Source organism: Mus caroli, unplaced genomic scaffold, assembly GCF_978045245.1.
Source record: "Mus caroli unplaced genomic scaffold, Mus_caroli_1 scaffold_3, whole genome shotgun sequence".
Classification (NCBI taxonomy): Eukaryota; Metazoa; Chordata; class Mammalia; order Rodentia; family Muridae; genus Mus; species Mus caroli.
Genome location: NW_028227258.1, coordinates 85,746,330 through 85,761,471, shown reverse-complemented (window position 1 = coordinate 85,761,471; position 15,142 = coordinate 85,746,330). Strand labels below are relative to the sequence as shown.

The 15,142-nt window shown below is 37.1% G+C and overlaps 1 protein-coding gene across 5 annotated transcripts in view; it reads left to right on the top strand.

Moving 5' to 3' along the window:
• Fstl5 (follistatin like 5) overlaps positions 1-15,142 on the top strand; it is a 624,701-nt gene that overhangs the window by 449,695 nt on the left and 159,864 nt on the right. For all 5 annotated transcript variants that reach the window (XM_029475620.2, XM_021158305.2, XM_085835827.1 and 2 more), the window contains exon 8: positions 2,131-2,251. In XM_029475620.2, the coding sequence (XP_029331480.1) occupies positions 2,131-2,251 (121 nt within the window). The remainder of the gene's footprint in view (positions 1-2,130; positions 2,252-15,142) is intronic.

Here is a 15,142-nt window from a genome sequence, read left to right as displayed (position 1 = left end):
GGTAGATAGTTTTTGTGTATCATACCACTTTATACTAATAATGGTGTCCTTTGCCATGCAGAAGATTTTCATTTTTGTGAGGTCTAATTTATTTTTTATTGATTTATTTTTAAGTCTTTAATAAAACATTTAATTGAGTTTTATTTTATGATAAAGTTTCTGGGCTATCTACAATATTAGCAATGTGTAAAGGATTTAACAAAGCAAATTGAAATTCAACTCATTTCTAGAGCCTTATAGGTTGGAATTTTAAGGTACAGCAAGACACAAAAATAGTCCAATGCTGTTCATTATTGGCCATAGGTAGCAGTGTACTGAAAATCACTGAACTTTGGCTGAATTATGGGGTCTGAGCATGGATTTCCACTTGTTAAGAGTACATGCATATATAGGTTTTATCTCCCTATGAAAATTGCCTTATTAAACAGTTGCTGAAACCATTAAGTGTTCTTGCAAACTTGTATACAAGAAAACTACTAGAGAGAAGACTTTGAGTCAATGAAAGTAGGAAATATTGTGCTCACTGCTCCAGGCTCATTGCTATAGATGCCATTCTTTAACTTTAAAGGGATCAACACAGATAGAATGTAGAGGGTCCCAGAGACTCAGAGAGGAGTCTGTTCTCGCAGTTCAAGGAGGAGTAAAGAGAGCTCTAAAAAGCTCAAATGGGGTCCAATTTGTTAATTTTTGTCCTTAGAGTCTACCAATGTTCTATTCAGAAAGCCTCTTGCAATGGTGTCAAGGCTAATCATATAGTTTCTCTTTTATTAGATTCTGTATTGATGCCATTGATCCATTTGGAGTTGTGTTTTGTGCAACTCCAAGATATGGATCTATTTGCACTCTTTAACACATATCCATCAACTTTGACATGCTCCATTCATTGAAGATGCCTTTTTTTATCCAGTGCATAATTCTGACTATTTTGTCAAAACTCAAGTGTCAATTGATATGGGGCTGAACCATTCTTCAGTATAGCTTTTAAATTAGTTTTTCAGCCTATTGATATCTCAGACTAGTATCTGTGTTCAAGAAAATTCAATGGTAAAAAGATCTTTTCATTTGTTTTTTCAAAAGAACTATGGGCTAGAACTGATATACAGAGTGACTCCTATGATCTGTTTCATTGAAGCACAGTCATGAAAACATATTATTGTCATGACTGTAGAGGGATCTTCCAATCTGTGAAGATGGTGAGGTTAACAAGGAGCACAGTGCAGGTTGTTGATTCAAAGGTTTTCATTGAAATGTGAAGGTGAGAGAAGTAAGTGAAGTCAAATATGCCAACAAACAGGCATTTTCCCCAAGATCAGCAGTTATGTTTTAGTAAAGAGTCTGCAGATTATAAGAGCAGGTTTTCCAAAGAAATGAAAATTAGATTTAACAATGTTTTTTCTGTCACATACATTGATTTATTGAGAGGAGATTTTATGGTTTGTACATTGCATTTCTAAGGTTAAGGATTAAGTTGTGATAAACAGAGGTGAATTTTTAATGTTTCTCCAGAAATGGCTATGCATTTGTTCTCCCAAAAAATGCTCCCAAAATTAAGTAGCATGGATATTTATTCAAATGGCCATTATAGTATGACCTTTAAAGTTAATTCTGGCTCAGTGTTTAAGATTGTGGTAGAGTTCATGGTTACCATAAGCAAGGTCATGATTTAATCTCTATTGTCCCTCATACAAACTGAAATAAAACAAAATATCGTATTGCAGGATGTGGCTATAACCACTTTCATTGAGAACATACTGATTTAATAGCTTTATTATATTTCTAAATGATAATGTAAAAATAGTGGATAATTATAAGTCTAAAGAAATAATTAGCTATTCATTTTTAATTATAAGATAAATTCTTAGTAGAGATATATTCATCTAAAATCAAAGAAAATGATACTAGCAAACTATTAATTTATATATTTCAAAAATAACATGGAATGCTTATATTTATCAGTGAAAGCTCACTTTTAAAGGAAATATACAGTAAGTAAATAGTAAGATAGGTCAGCAACTGTTGAGTTTACATTAACAGTTTAGATTCTTTAAAAATCTTTAATATATTTATTTTGTTCCTGAACATAAGTGACTTCTCAAGTAACCAACTCTGTGATTTATTTTGTTTTTGTAGGACTTTGGTGATGATGGGTCCCTGTATATCACCAAGGTTACCACAGTTCACATGGGAAACTATACATGCTATGCCGATGGCTATGAAAATGTCCATCAGACACACATCTTCCAAGTGAATGGTAAGACGCATGGTTTTACTGTCACCAGTTTTGCTAAGCTAATGATATCACAGTGGAATGGACATTACCTTAATTTTAGCAAAGTAAAAATTTTTGTTTTTGTACTTACTGTTAGTATACTATGATTTACTTTTAAGACCCCACCTGATTAACACTATAAATTAACAATTTAGTCATCGTAAACTATTGCAAAGTAACGTCTTAAAGCATGGGAGGGAAATTATCAGTTTTATTTGAAAATATCCATCGTCAGGCAAACATGAGTTTTAGAAACCCATAAGATTAACAATTTAGAATTTTAATCATAACAGCTGTTTAATCACTATTACTATCATTATAGAAATCCCCTACTTATTTTTGAGTCCTGATATCTGTTGTAACTCCAATATCTATGTTGTAGAGGAAAAAAGATTGAGAGTTGATGGCCATCTTTAACTATAAAATGAGTCTAGCCTGGGAAACATGGAGCATTGTCTTAAATTTTGTTGTTGTTGTTTTGTTTTGTTTTGTTTTTTACCACAGTATTATTTATGTGAGACACATTTTAGTGGTTTGGAATGTTAATCAAAATACACGTATAAAATTTTTATTTAGCACAGATTTATCTTGAGTTGACATAAGATGCTATGTATCTTGTGTTATTAGTACTAATTTTCATACTTTATCATATGTAGTATTTATCTACTCTGTGATCAAGCAGCAGCTGCTTTGAGGGGGTAGACAGTGTGACTGACATGCAAGCCTGCATTTATAAAAGAAATATGAGGCTATGAGTATGGGAAGGTGCCCTAGGGCCTTGTGGATATACATCCACACTGGGGTTCCCTATCCATGTGACCTGGAAAGCTATAAAAGTGTTTGTTGTAGAGAATAGCATATTGTAATTTTTATTGGATATTTTCTTTATTTACATTTCAAATGCCATCTCCTTTCCAGGTCTCCCCTCTGAACCCTCCCTATCCCATCCCTGCTCTCCCTGCCTCTATGAGGGTGCTCCACCACTCACCCACTCTCTCAGGCCTTCCCACCTTGGCATTTCCCTACACTGGGGCATGGAATCCCCACAGGACCAAGGGCCACTCCTCCCACTGATGTCCAACAAAGCCATTGTAGTCACTTGTTTAAATAAGTAATTGCACCCTAACGTGTAGTGTCAGCTGCTCAGTGTCATACAATAGGAGTCATATTTGAAACGTGCTTAACTTCTTACTATCACTGACAGATCACATCTAAGTACAAGAGTGACTGAAAACACAAGTCTTATGAATGAGGGGAAGGGTAGGTAAATAGTGCTATGGAAAAAAAGAGCAAACAAAGAGACTGCATAATCACTAATGCAAAAGTCAAGTGTGATGTCAGGCTCGCTGTGTATTCGATACTTAATTTAACATTTGAATCAAATCAAGCACAAGCTTCATTAAATTACTTAAGAATGGGTATAGATAGATAGTCAGAGACTTGAGCCTTGGATCTGAAATTTCAAGGAAGAGAAAGAAACCGTAGAAACAATGAGTGTAAGGAAACCCATGTCCAGGAATGTATTCAAGAAAATGCTATAAAATGCTGGAAAGTGGGGCTAGGTGGTTAGCGCTGTTGCTAAAGTGCTTATGTAGCAAGCTTGAAGCCAGGTGCTCAGTCCCAGTGCACAGTACCAGCACTCCACAGATGAAGGCAGAAATTCAGCTCTTCTGCAGCTATACGGGAATTTGAAGCTAGCATAGGATTCACTTATAAAAAGACATTAATAACAACAGTGCTGGAAAACATGGGTAGTCTGATGGTCTGGGACACTCAATGGTATTAGGTACAGCCTGTGGCTTCTGGGGAAAACTCAGCAGGAAACTTGCACTGGCTCTAGTTTGAAGTCAGTTTTCAAGGAAATCTGTGAAGAGCACAAAGCGATGACATACTCTGCGTTTCACATGATTTGAACAGGACTGACCGACCCCCTGAGCCATTTTTCCGGTTGACTCCATTCTGTGGGTGCTTACAGTCTAAATACATTAGGCCTAGTGTAACTGACATAGCAAGGCCTGTTCATATTTCCCTTTTACCAGTAATTGACTTCAACCAGTCTAGCTCTTGGAAATTTCTTACTGTTTGTGGAATGAAAACATAAATGTTCTACTCACTCTATTGGAAGCAGTTAATTTTTGTCTCCTAATACCACTTCCTGTCAATCTCAGCCCTCCTTCTTTCACTCTAGTCACTTGCTCCTTCCTTAACAAGCTTAGTTCATATTCTATCTTCATCAGAACTTTATTTTAAAATATGAAAACTACAAATCCCCAGTCTTCATCAGCTATTTGGAAAGCATGGTTTTCCCAGACAAGCTGGAGACTGTGCTGCAGGGAGCTTGTAACACATGGGAGTTCAGGTCATGAGAACCACGGTGCATGGCTGCCCTTCAGGGGTTCCTCCTCCTTCCTCCTTTCTGAATAAACACAGGTTTATTCAGAATGTCATCTACTTTCAGAAAGTCATTGAGCACCAGGTGAAAAATTCAAGGACCTGAGCCAAAATTTGGGTTTCTATGTTGTAGGACTCAAAGCCAGGTACCGTGCTTGTTCCCTGCTTTATCCTCTCTTGTGAATGAAGAGTTTGTTCTTTGATGTAAGTTTTTTTTTTTTTTTTTCTGAAAGTAGAATAGGGTTGAAAGAGAAAAAAAAAATAGAGACCTCTGACATGAAGCCCCATCCACCATCAATGATAACCTTATTATAAGAAATTCAAATTATAAGAAATTAAAAACAAACAGCTTTGAATCATCTCTGTGGCGTTCTGCTTCCCCATTCCTAAGTATATAGAATCTCAAGTCAGTATCAAACTAGATGCAATACCAGCCTTCTATTTATGTGACTATATTTCAACCACTTTGAGTTCCTGATACCTGCTTTCCTGAGTAGATTGTGGTCGATGTTACCAAAACTGTATGCTGAAACATAAAACAGGAAGGCAAAGTACAACTTAAGTTCTAGATCTGAGTACTTAAGCATCAGTTTGAACCATTTTAAAACAAGTTTTTGTATGTGTATGTGTGTTAAACCACCAGTGTACTTTGTGTATGTTTGTATAGTATATGTATGTGTGTGTTGGTAATTGATATATGAAGTAGGGAAAGACTTAGGGATTTTAGAACCTTGCCTCAGGCATGCACACCCACAAACTCATACAAACACAGAAAAAAATAGACTCTTTCTTCCATAAGTTCATTCTGTCCATAGTATTTTATCACAATTTTAAAATATTGCTTAGTTAAGTGAACTATTTCTCTAGTACTCCTACATATGTATGTATGTATGTATGTATGTATGTATGTATGTTATGTGTATGTATATGTTTATTTATTTTACTAGGTATTGCATTTTAACTTATCCAGGAGGCCAATTATTTACTTATTTTGGGCTTTAAAATATTTATTGCAAAAGCATTTATTGTAAAAAACATTTGTACATAAAATTCATAAAATATATTCTGGCTATGGCTTAGTGTCATCAGATTCTTGAGATCTCCATTCATTCAATCTGAATGTTATTTCTCTCTGTATGTTTAGAAAACAAACAGGAAAATAAACAAACCCAGGACTTAAAAAGCAACATTAAGCATGACAAGAAACACACATACACAGGAACACACACATGCACATCTCCAAACATACCAACAATGGGCACACAGAGACAACCAAGCACACAGCACACATGTACACATATGTTTCTGTACATACATAGGCATACAGAGGCACAACCAAAACAAATTATATAGAAATGCAGAATCAGAAACCATAATACAAAATCAAAATTGTAGTAAGATAAAAGATGATAAAATAAAGCAATATGAGACAAAAAATAATCTACAAGAGCACCACTGAATTGTTTCCTAATGGCCATCTACTGGTCAACATCGTGCCTACCTTTTAGTGTGTTTTATATACCCTGTGAAATTCCACTAGAGAACAGGTATTATTTTTTTCCTTTGCAAGTAGTTGTCAATTAGTGATAGTCTTTTGGTTAGATATGGAAGAATGTTTCTAATTCTTCTGCTTAGTGCAGAGACCTCTTCTGGCTTGAACCTGTGCAGGTCCAGGGCATGCTGCTACCATCTCTAGGAGTTCATTTCTATATCACTTGTACAGTATCTTTAAAAGCCAATTTTTCTGGTGTCATCCATCAACTCTAGCTCTTACAGTATTTCTGACTTTTCTTTCACATTGTCCACTGAGAGCTGAAGGCCAGGCTTTGATATCACCCTTAGGGCTGAGTGTTCCGACGTTTCTTACTTTCTGGCATGGTGCAGCACTTTTTGGTCTCTGTGTTTGTTGTCATCAGGAAAGCTTCTGATGATGGCTGAGCAAGATATTGATCTATGAACACAATGTCATTAGGAGTTGTTTATTCCTCCTATAGGGTTGTAGACCCCTTCAGCTCCTTGGGTATTTCCTCTAGCTCCTTCATTGGCAACCCTATGTTCCATCAAATAGATGACTGTGAGCATCCACAGGAGGAACAACAATATGAACTAACCAGTACCCCCAGAGCTCATGTCTCTAGCTGGATATGTAGCAGAGGACGGCCTAGTTGGCCAGCAATGGGAGGAGAGGCCTTGGTCTTGCAAAGATTATATGCCCCAGTATAGGGGAATTCCAGGGCCAGGAAGCAGAAGTAGGTGGGTTGGGGAGCTGGGTGAGTGTGAAGGTATGGGAGATTTTCAGAGAGGAAACTAGGAAAAGGGATAGCATTTGAAATGTAAGAAATAAGAAATGAAGAAAATATCTAATAAAAAATAAAATAAGTAACCGACAAAATAAAAGGAGTTGTTTATTGCTACAGTCCTTTAGCAGAACCATAGTATTTATAATATTGCTTTTCCCCTAGGCATATGTAGTGTCAAGTTTTTAGCCACTGGTATTTCATCTCATGGAGTAGGTGTGAAATCCGATCAGATAATGGTTGGTGGCTCCCACATTGTTTGTGTTCATGTATCAACCAGCTTACGATGCAGACAAGTCATCTTTGGTGATGTGAGCTTTCATAACTGGGTTGGTGGTTACTGGTCTCCTCTAGTAGAGTGAAGAATAACTTCCAGTTATATTAACACTATTAAGAAGGGGTTAAGGTTCTATTTAGGTGCCAGATCAACTTCTCCATGTTAAATAAAGTGTGTAAGTGTTGTCTTCAGCAATATGGTATCACCATTGTGGAAAGCAATCAGTATCATTGGAAATACCTTGGTACTTTCCATGTCACCAATTGGCCAGCACCTAAAATAGAAGTAATCCCCTCCTGGTACTAGAAATTTCACCTGGTGGCAAAAGAAGTCTATTTAGGACATTATCTTCCCCACTATTTGGTGAATGCATTTAGTTTTCTTTCCTAATTGTGTATGTTTTTATGAAGTTTCTTCAGTCTGAGGTTTCCACTTAATCTATCAAATGACCATTCTTGTTAGTTGTCTTTCCAGTATTGCCTCTCTTATACCCTCTTCTCTCCCTGCCCCTGTTTAATACTCATGTTCCAGTCTTCCCATTTCTCCATAACATTATATTTTATTTTTCCTGCCTGGAAAGATTCTCTCCTACATACTAGTCCCTTACTATACAGCAAACATCTGACCATATGGATTGCAGCCTGTTTATCAAAGGCAAAAATTCACAGCTAAGCAAATATAGTCTATCTTTGTCTTTTGGATGAGTTACATTACTCACAATAGTTTTCTTTTCTGCTTTTCTTTCTTTGCTTTCCTCAGCTCCATCCATTCTTTTGCTAAGTTCATACACTCCCTAAACTCACAACTTTCTCTTGAGAAATATTTCATTGTGTAAGTGTACCATATTTTCTTTATGCATTCATTTGTTGATGAACATCTAGCCTATTTTAATTTTTGGCTTGCTATTAAGGATTGATTGACAAACAATGAGCATGAATGAGCATGTATCTATGTAGCAGCAAGCGGAGCCCTTATGCCTAAGAAGAGCTTAACTAGACCTTGAGGTAGATCTGTTTGCAACAGTCTGAGGAAGTATCTCATTTGTTTCCACAGTGCCTCTATACTTTGTAAATATGGATTTTTTTTTGCATTTTCTAAATATAGCCAACATGTTAAACCAGCACCATTTGTTGAACATGCTCTCTTTTCTCCAGTGTGTATTTGCAAATTCTTTGTCAAAAATCAGGTGTCAGATGGTGTGGGGATTTGCGTCTGGACTCACATCTGATTCCATTGGTCAACATATCTGTTTTTATGACATACAATCCTGTTTTTACTAATATAATTTGATAGTACATCTTCAAATTGAGAGCAATGATACTTTCTGAAGTTTTATTATTTAGAAAATTTTAACTATCCTAAGTATTTTGTGATTTCATATAATGCTGAAAATGTTCCTTTCAATTTATGTGAATAACTTAGGTGGACTTTTGATAGCAATTGTGCAGAATCTGTTGAAGGATTTTGGTAGAATGGCCATTTCACAATATTATACAAATTCATTAGTATGAGAAATCTTTTCTTTTACTGACATCTCTCTCTTTCAATTTCTTTCTTAAATATTTAAAAGTTCTTTAAATACAAGTCTGTTGCTTACTTGGTTAGCTTACATACACTCACACACACCACACACATATATAATATATGTATAAAACATATGTAATATTTATATTATATTAATATACAATATTGATGATATGTTATATATTACATAATACAATGTGAGTGTAATTTTAAAGTTATTGTGAAAGTCATTTTCCATTATATTTATCATCTGTAGAAGTTTTCTCTTGAGTTTGTGTGGTATTTAATTTTATTTGATTTTGATTTTGATTTTTATTCTTTAATCCTTTTTTAGAGTTCATACTTTATCCCCCTCCTGGCACTCCCTGGGGCCCCAGGTATCTTGAGGGTTAGTTGCATCTTCTCTGACTGAGTCTAGACCTGGCAATCCTCTGCTATATATGTTTTGGGAGTCTCATATAAACTGTTATATGCTGCCTGGTTAGTGGTTGAGTGTCTAAAAGATCCCAGGGGGTCCAGGTTAGTTGAAATTGCTGGTCTTCCTAGAGTCACACTCCTCCTTGGCTTCTTCCAGCTTTTCCCTAATTCAATCACAGGGCTCACCAGCTTCTGTCCATTGGTTGGGTACAAATATCTGCATTTGACTCTTTCAGCTGCTTATTGAGCCTTTCAGAAGGCAGCCATGACAGGCCCCTCTTTGTAGGCACACCTTAGCATCAGTAATAGTGTCAGGCCTTGGAACCTTCTTCTGAGCTGGATCTCATTTTGGGCTTGTTACTGTACCTCCTTTTACTCAGGCTTGTCTCCATTTTGTTTCTGCAATTCTTTCAGACAGGAGTAATACTGGGTCAGAGTTTTTGACTGTGGAATGGCAAACCCATCCCTCACTTGAAACCCTATCTTTTTACTGGAGATAGACTCTACAAGTTCTCTCTCTCCATGTAGGGCATTTCATCTAAGGTCCTTTGAGTCCTAAGAGTCTCTCACCTCTCAGGTCTCTGGTACATTCTAGAGAGTTCCCACACCTCTTACCTCCTAAGGTTGCCTGTTTCAGTTCTTTCTGCAGGCCCTCGAGGCTTCAGTCCTGTTCCCCTTGCTGCCATACCTGATCATGTTCCCCTCTTCCCCTCCCTGTTGCCTTTTCCACCCAGGTCACTCCCTTCCTCTCTCCTCTCCTGCTGTGGCTTTATTCTCCCTCCCAAGTGGGATTGAGGCATCCTTACTTGGGTCCCTTGGCTTGATAGCCTTCTTGAGTTCTGTGGATTGTATCCTGGGATTTCTGTACTTTTATGGCTATTTTACATTTATTAGTGAGTATGTACCATGCATATCCTTTTAGATCTGAGTTACCTCACTCAGGATGATATTTTCTAGTCCCACCCATTTGCCTGCAGAACTCATGATGTTTTCGTTCTTAATAGCTGAGTAGTATTACATCGTGTATCTTGCCCTAGTTTTTATTCACAAATGAGTTGTTTACTTTTCATGATTTTTTACTTTTGTTGTTTCTTTTTTTTTTGATATCTAGTTTTAATACATTGTGGTCAGATAGAATCCAGTAGTTTTTCAATAGTATTGTATCCTTCAAATTATAAACTGTGTCCACGTATGTGGGCAGTTTTACAGAATGTTTCATGAGCTCTTGAGTAGAAGCTATATTCTTTGATGTTTGGATGAAATGTTCTATAAACATTTGCTAGGTCCATTTGTTATAGGACTTAATAGAAATTAAATCCATAATTTCTCTATTTAGGCTTTGCCTAGATGAGCTGTCCTTGTTAAGAGTAGAGTATTGAAGTCACCCACTACCATGGGCATATGTTAATAGAATAAGGTACTAAGGAAAAAGATATGCCATTTGGGCTGCAAAAGATTTCTCCAAGTATCTTGGAAATTCTGCTAATATTAAACAGAGTATGAAAAAAGTATGAAATAGATAGCATATGGTCCACTAAACTTTTGTCCTATTTAGGGATTCAATTACTGTGATGATAAACTACCAGGAGCCAAGTCAACTCGAGGAGGAAAGAATTTATTTCATTTTACACTTCAACATAATAAATAGCCACTCATGGATGCCAATATAAGAACTCAAGCTGGCACCAGAAGGCAGGAACTGAAACAGAGACCACGGAGAAGTGTTGCTTACTAGATGCTCTGTATGGCTTTTGTAGCCTGTTGTGGTTGGTGTTTGTTAGGTTTGGTTTGGTTTGGTTGGTTGTTATTGTTTAGTTGTTGTGTTATTGTTTAATAATCAGGGCTGCCCTGCCCAGGGTTGGTTTCACTCACAGAAAGCAGGGCTTTTCAATATCAAACATTAATCAAAAATTGTTCCATAGGCCTCTCTGCAAATCCAATGGCATTTTCCAATTTTCTGAAGTTCCCTTTCTCTAATTGACTCTAGCTTATGTCAGATTGACAAAACACAAGCTAGCACAGGGTTCCTAAGAAATTCAGTAGCTCAAGTATTTTAAATTAGTTTCCTGCTTCTAGCCTTTGGGGGAAAAAGAATCATAGTGTAAAGGAATACTGAATTCAGCCATCAGGGTCCACACACTTCTACAAAAAAAACACATTTTAAGGATTATAATATTTAATCCCATTTGAAGAAGCCAGAGTAGAAAATGAAATGTAAGTATAGAAGTAGGGATTTTAACTCCCTTCCCAAGCTCAAAAATGAGGAGGTTTGTAGCACATAGAGATGTACTTTACTCAGCTGTGAAATGAGGGGCATCTCGGTGCCTGAGACAGGATATTCTCTAGGGGCAGTTCCAGGATGTCTGTGCCCACTATCAGCCCATATTTTTGAAAATGGCCATGGAAATTATTTTTACGTTTGAATAGAAAAGAAAAAAATAAAGGTGGAAGAGAAGAAAATGGCACCTCTAAACTCCCTGGGGTCTCCAGTCTCTTGACAGTTAAGTTAGAGGTCTGGTTGGGTGGGGGGACATCCTTGTAAAGACAGCTGGTAGGGAGCTGGTATGGGATGTAGAACAGTCAGGTGGACCTGGCGGGAGGTAGAGTGGGAATCTGGAGTGTAAAAGTAAATAAATAAACATACAAACAAACAAATAAATACCAAAAAAAGGGGAAATGGTGCTTAAAAGAGCTTTAATGAAAGCACCGAAAATACATCTCATCAACTAACTTTAAATTGAAAAGATCTTAATTTTTAATGACTGAGAAGAAATGAAAAAAACAAAAAACAAAAAAAGAAAACCATGCTGGTTAAATAGCAAGCCCTTGATATTCTAAAACTTTCTGGTATGCCAGAGTACTTTATATAGCAGTAATTAAGTAATGTCTACTTAAAATAAAATATAGAATATTGTAGTATTCATTAAAAATATAAAGTAGCCCTAAATTGATTTACTATAGTATGTATAAGCATTTTTAAACATTTTACTTTCTTTGGTTGTTTTTTTTTTTTGTGGTGTTTGCATTTGTTACAATATCAAATATAACAAAAGAATAGTTGGGCACAGAGAGATACTTTGGCAAAGCACCAAGAATATTTAGTGGAGTGCAAAGCAGCTAGTATACTTATGGGTCTAATAAATTCCTATAAATATCTTTATATTTTCTATCATGTTTTTCAAAAAGCAAAACCAAAAAAAAAAAACCTTGAAGAAATGAAATTATCATATGTAACTTGAAATTCTACAGCCAGGAATCTATCTAATGATAGTAAACAAATGCATCACCTGTTATTATGGCAGTCCATAAACACTACCACAGATAATGAACTATGTGAGGGCTTCAAAATGCAAAATTAAATTAAATATCTCAGCATTCTGACAAAATAAGTCTACCAATAGCTATGTCTCTTTTCTGACAATGTACAATTAGATTGTTAAAATATAAGCCTGCTTCTGTGTCCTTGTTTGAAAAAGTGTTATGCCTCTACCAAAGGATTTTGACTCTACAGTGGAATTCATTTCAGGCTTTTCTTTTCCCCTTTACATAAAGCAACCTGTATTTAGATCTTAAGGTTACAATAGAGAATGTTTGAAAATTGTAAAAGTCATCAGTGTTTATTCTACCCCCTGGGCAAAATGCTTGTCTACAATCCCAACTGACTCATGTGTATGTTGCTGCTGCTCTGACATTCAAATTTAAGACTTACACATAATATTGAACAGAATAATTTTCCTATTCATGTCAAAACCTCTTGTTTATATTTGAAAATCATATTTTTTCTCCATCAAAACCAGAAAATATCAGAAAGAAAATCCAATCACAAGGGCCTAAAAATTTAATCTTCTCTACTGACTAAAGGAATTTTGAGGAAATGGCTGAAGGAAGAGCCAAGATGGGTTGGTTAGTTGATATTGTTCTTCCTGTGGGATTGCAATCCCCTTCAACTCCTTCAGTCCTTCCCTTATCTTTTCCATTGTGCTAACTGGTCTCAGTCCGAAGGTTGGATGTGAGTATCTGCTTCTGCATTAGTCAAGTGCTGGCAGAGCCTCTCAGGGACAGGCATATAAGGCTCCTGCCAGCATGCTCTTCTTGGCATCAGCAATAGTATCTGGGTTTAGTGTCTGCAGATAGGATGGATTCCTAGATGGGGGGTATCTGGATGACCTTTCGTTCAGCCCCTCCATTTTTGTCAATGCTTTTCCATTAGACAGGATCAATTCTGGGTTAAAAATTGTGAGATGTGTGGGTGGCCCCATCCCTCAACTTGCCTATCTATTTACTGGAGGTGGTCTCTACAGGTTCTCTTCCAGGGACTACACCACCAACAAAAGAATATACATGGAGGGATCCATGGTTCCAGCTACATATGTAGTAGACGATGGCCTTAAATAGCATCACTGAGAGGGGAGGCCCTTGGTCCTAGGGGGCTTGATGGCCCAGAATAGGGGAATGCTAGAACAGTGAGGCAAGAGTGGGTGAATGGGTGGAGAAGCACCCTCATAGAGGCAAATGAGAGGCAGGAGAGGAGATGAGAATGGGGGGAGGAGGATTATGGAGGGGAAACCAGGAAGGGGATATCATTTAAAATGTAAATGAATAAAATGATACTTTTAAAAAAGAGTTATTGACTAGAGAATGGGAAGGGGAATGAGCACAGGAGCTGTTGGAAGGAGACAACCAGGGAGGTGGAGGGAAGAAAGTGATGAAATGCTCTTCCACTTAAAAACATAAAACAAAAATAAAAATTATAAAGCAACAAACAAACAAACAACAAAAAGAGCCAAGATGTGTTTGCTCTGTGCACTGTGGAGCTAAACTTCCTGCTGTTCTATTAGCAGTATAGAGACCTCTGTTTAAGTGTAAATCTTGGTCAATATTGCCAAAGTTCAGAGAAGAGTAAAATATTCCTGAAAGCTGTGAGATTCAGAAAGTTGGAAGAAAGAATCTACCTGCTTCTTTATTGTCTGTACCACATAGTTAGTTTATAAATGTTACTCAAGAGAGGCTCCCCTTGCTTGGATATTTGTTGGTCAGTTTGAAGAAAGAAAAGTACAAAACATAAAAAACTTGAAAATTTTCAGGGCTCCTCTTAGTAGAGCAACAATTCCATGTTCAGTAAAGATCCACTTGTCTTAACAAATATTCCTTTTATGTTTGAGAATATTTCATTCCTAGGAAAATGGAACTGACTTGAATGTTTACATTTATGGTGAAATGGGAGAATGGCTATCCCACATTGGATGCTATCAGCCAATCAGTTCTCATTCATTTCCCTGCAAGGGCTCTGAGAAGGACATTATACATGGCTGCCTCCTTGTTCAACCGAGGCTGTACAGTGAAGGGGGATAACTACCACTTGAAGCCACTTGCTGTGAGAATCTGTGTGTCTATCAGCTGTTCTTAAGCAGAGGCAACACACTTGTAATCAGACAGTCTTTCCCCAGGGGTAGACTGGTCATTGCGGAGAAAGCACAACTCTCATCTCGTGAAGAAGAAATGTTTGTATTCTGCATGACCTTTCTTTTTTTTTTAATATTTTTTATTAGGTATTTTCCTCATTTACATTTCCAATGCTATACCAAAAGTCCCCCATACACACACACCCACTCCCCTATCCACCCACTCCCCCTTTTTGGCCCTGGCGTTCCCCTGTACTGGGGCATAAAAAGTTTGCATGACCAATGGGCCTCTCTTTCCAGTGATGGCCGACTAGGCAATCTTTTGATACATATGCAGCTAGAGTCAAGAACTCCGGGGTACTAGTTAGTTCATAATGTTGTTCCACCTATAGGGTTGCAGTTCCCTTTAGCTCCTTGGGTACTTTCTCTAGCTCCTCCATTGGGGGCCCTGTGATCCATCCAATAGCTCACTGTGAGCATCCACTTCTGTGTTTGCTAGGCCCCAGCATAGCCTCACAAGAGACAGCTATATCTGGGTCCTTTCAGCAAAATCTTGCTAGCGTAT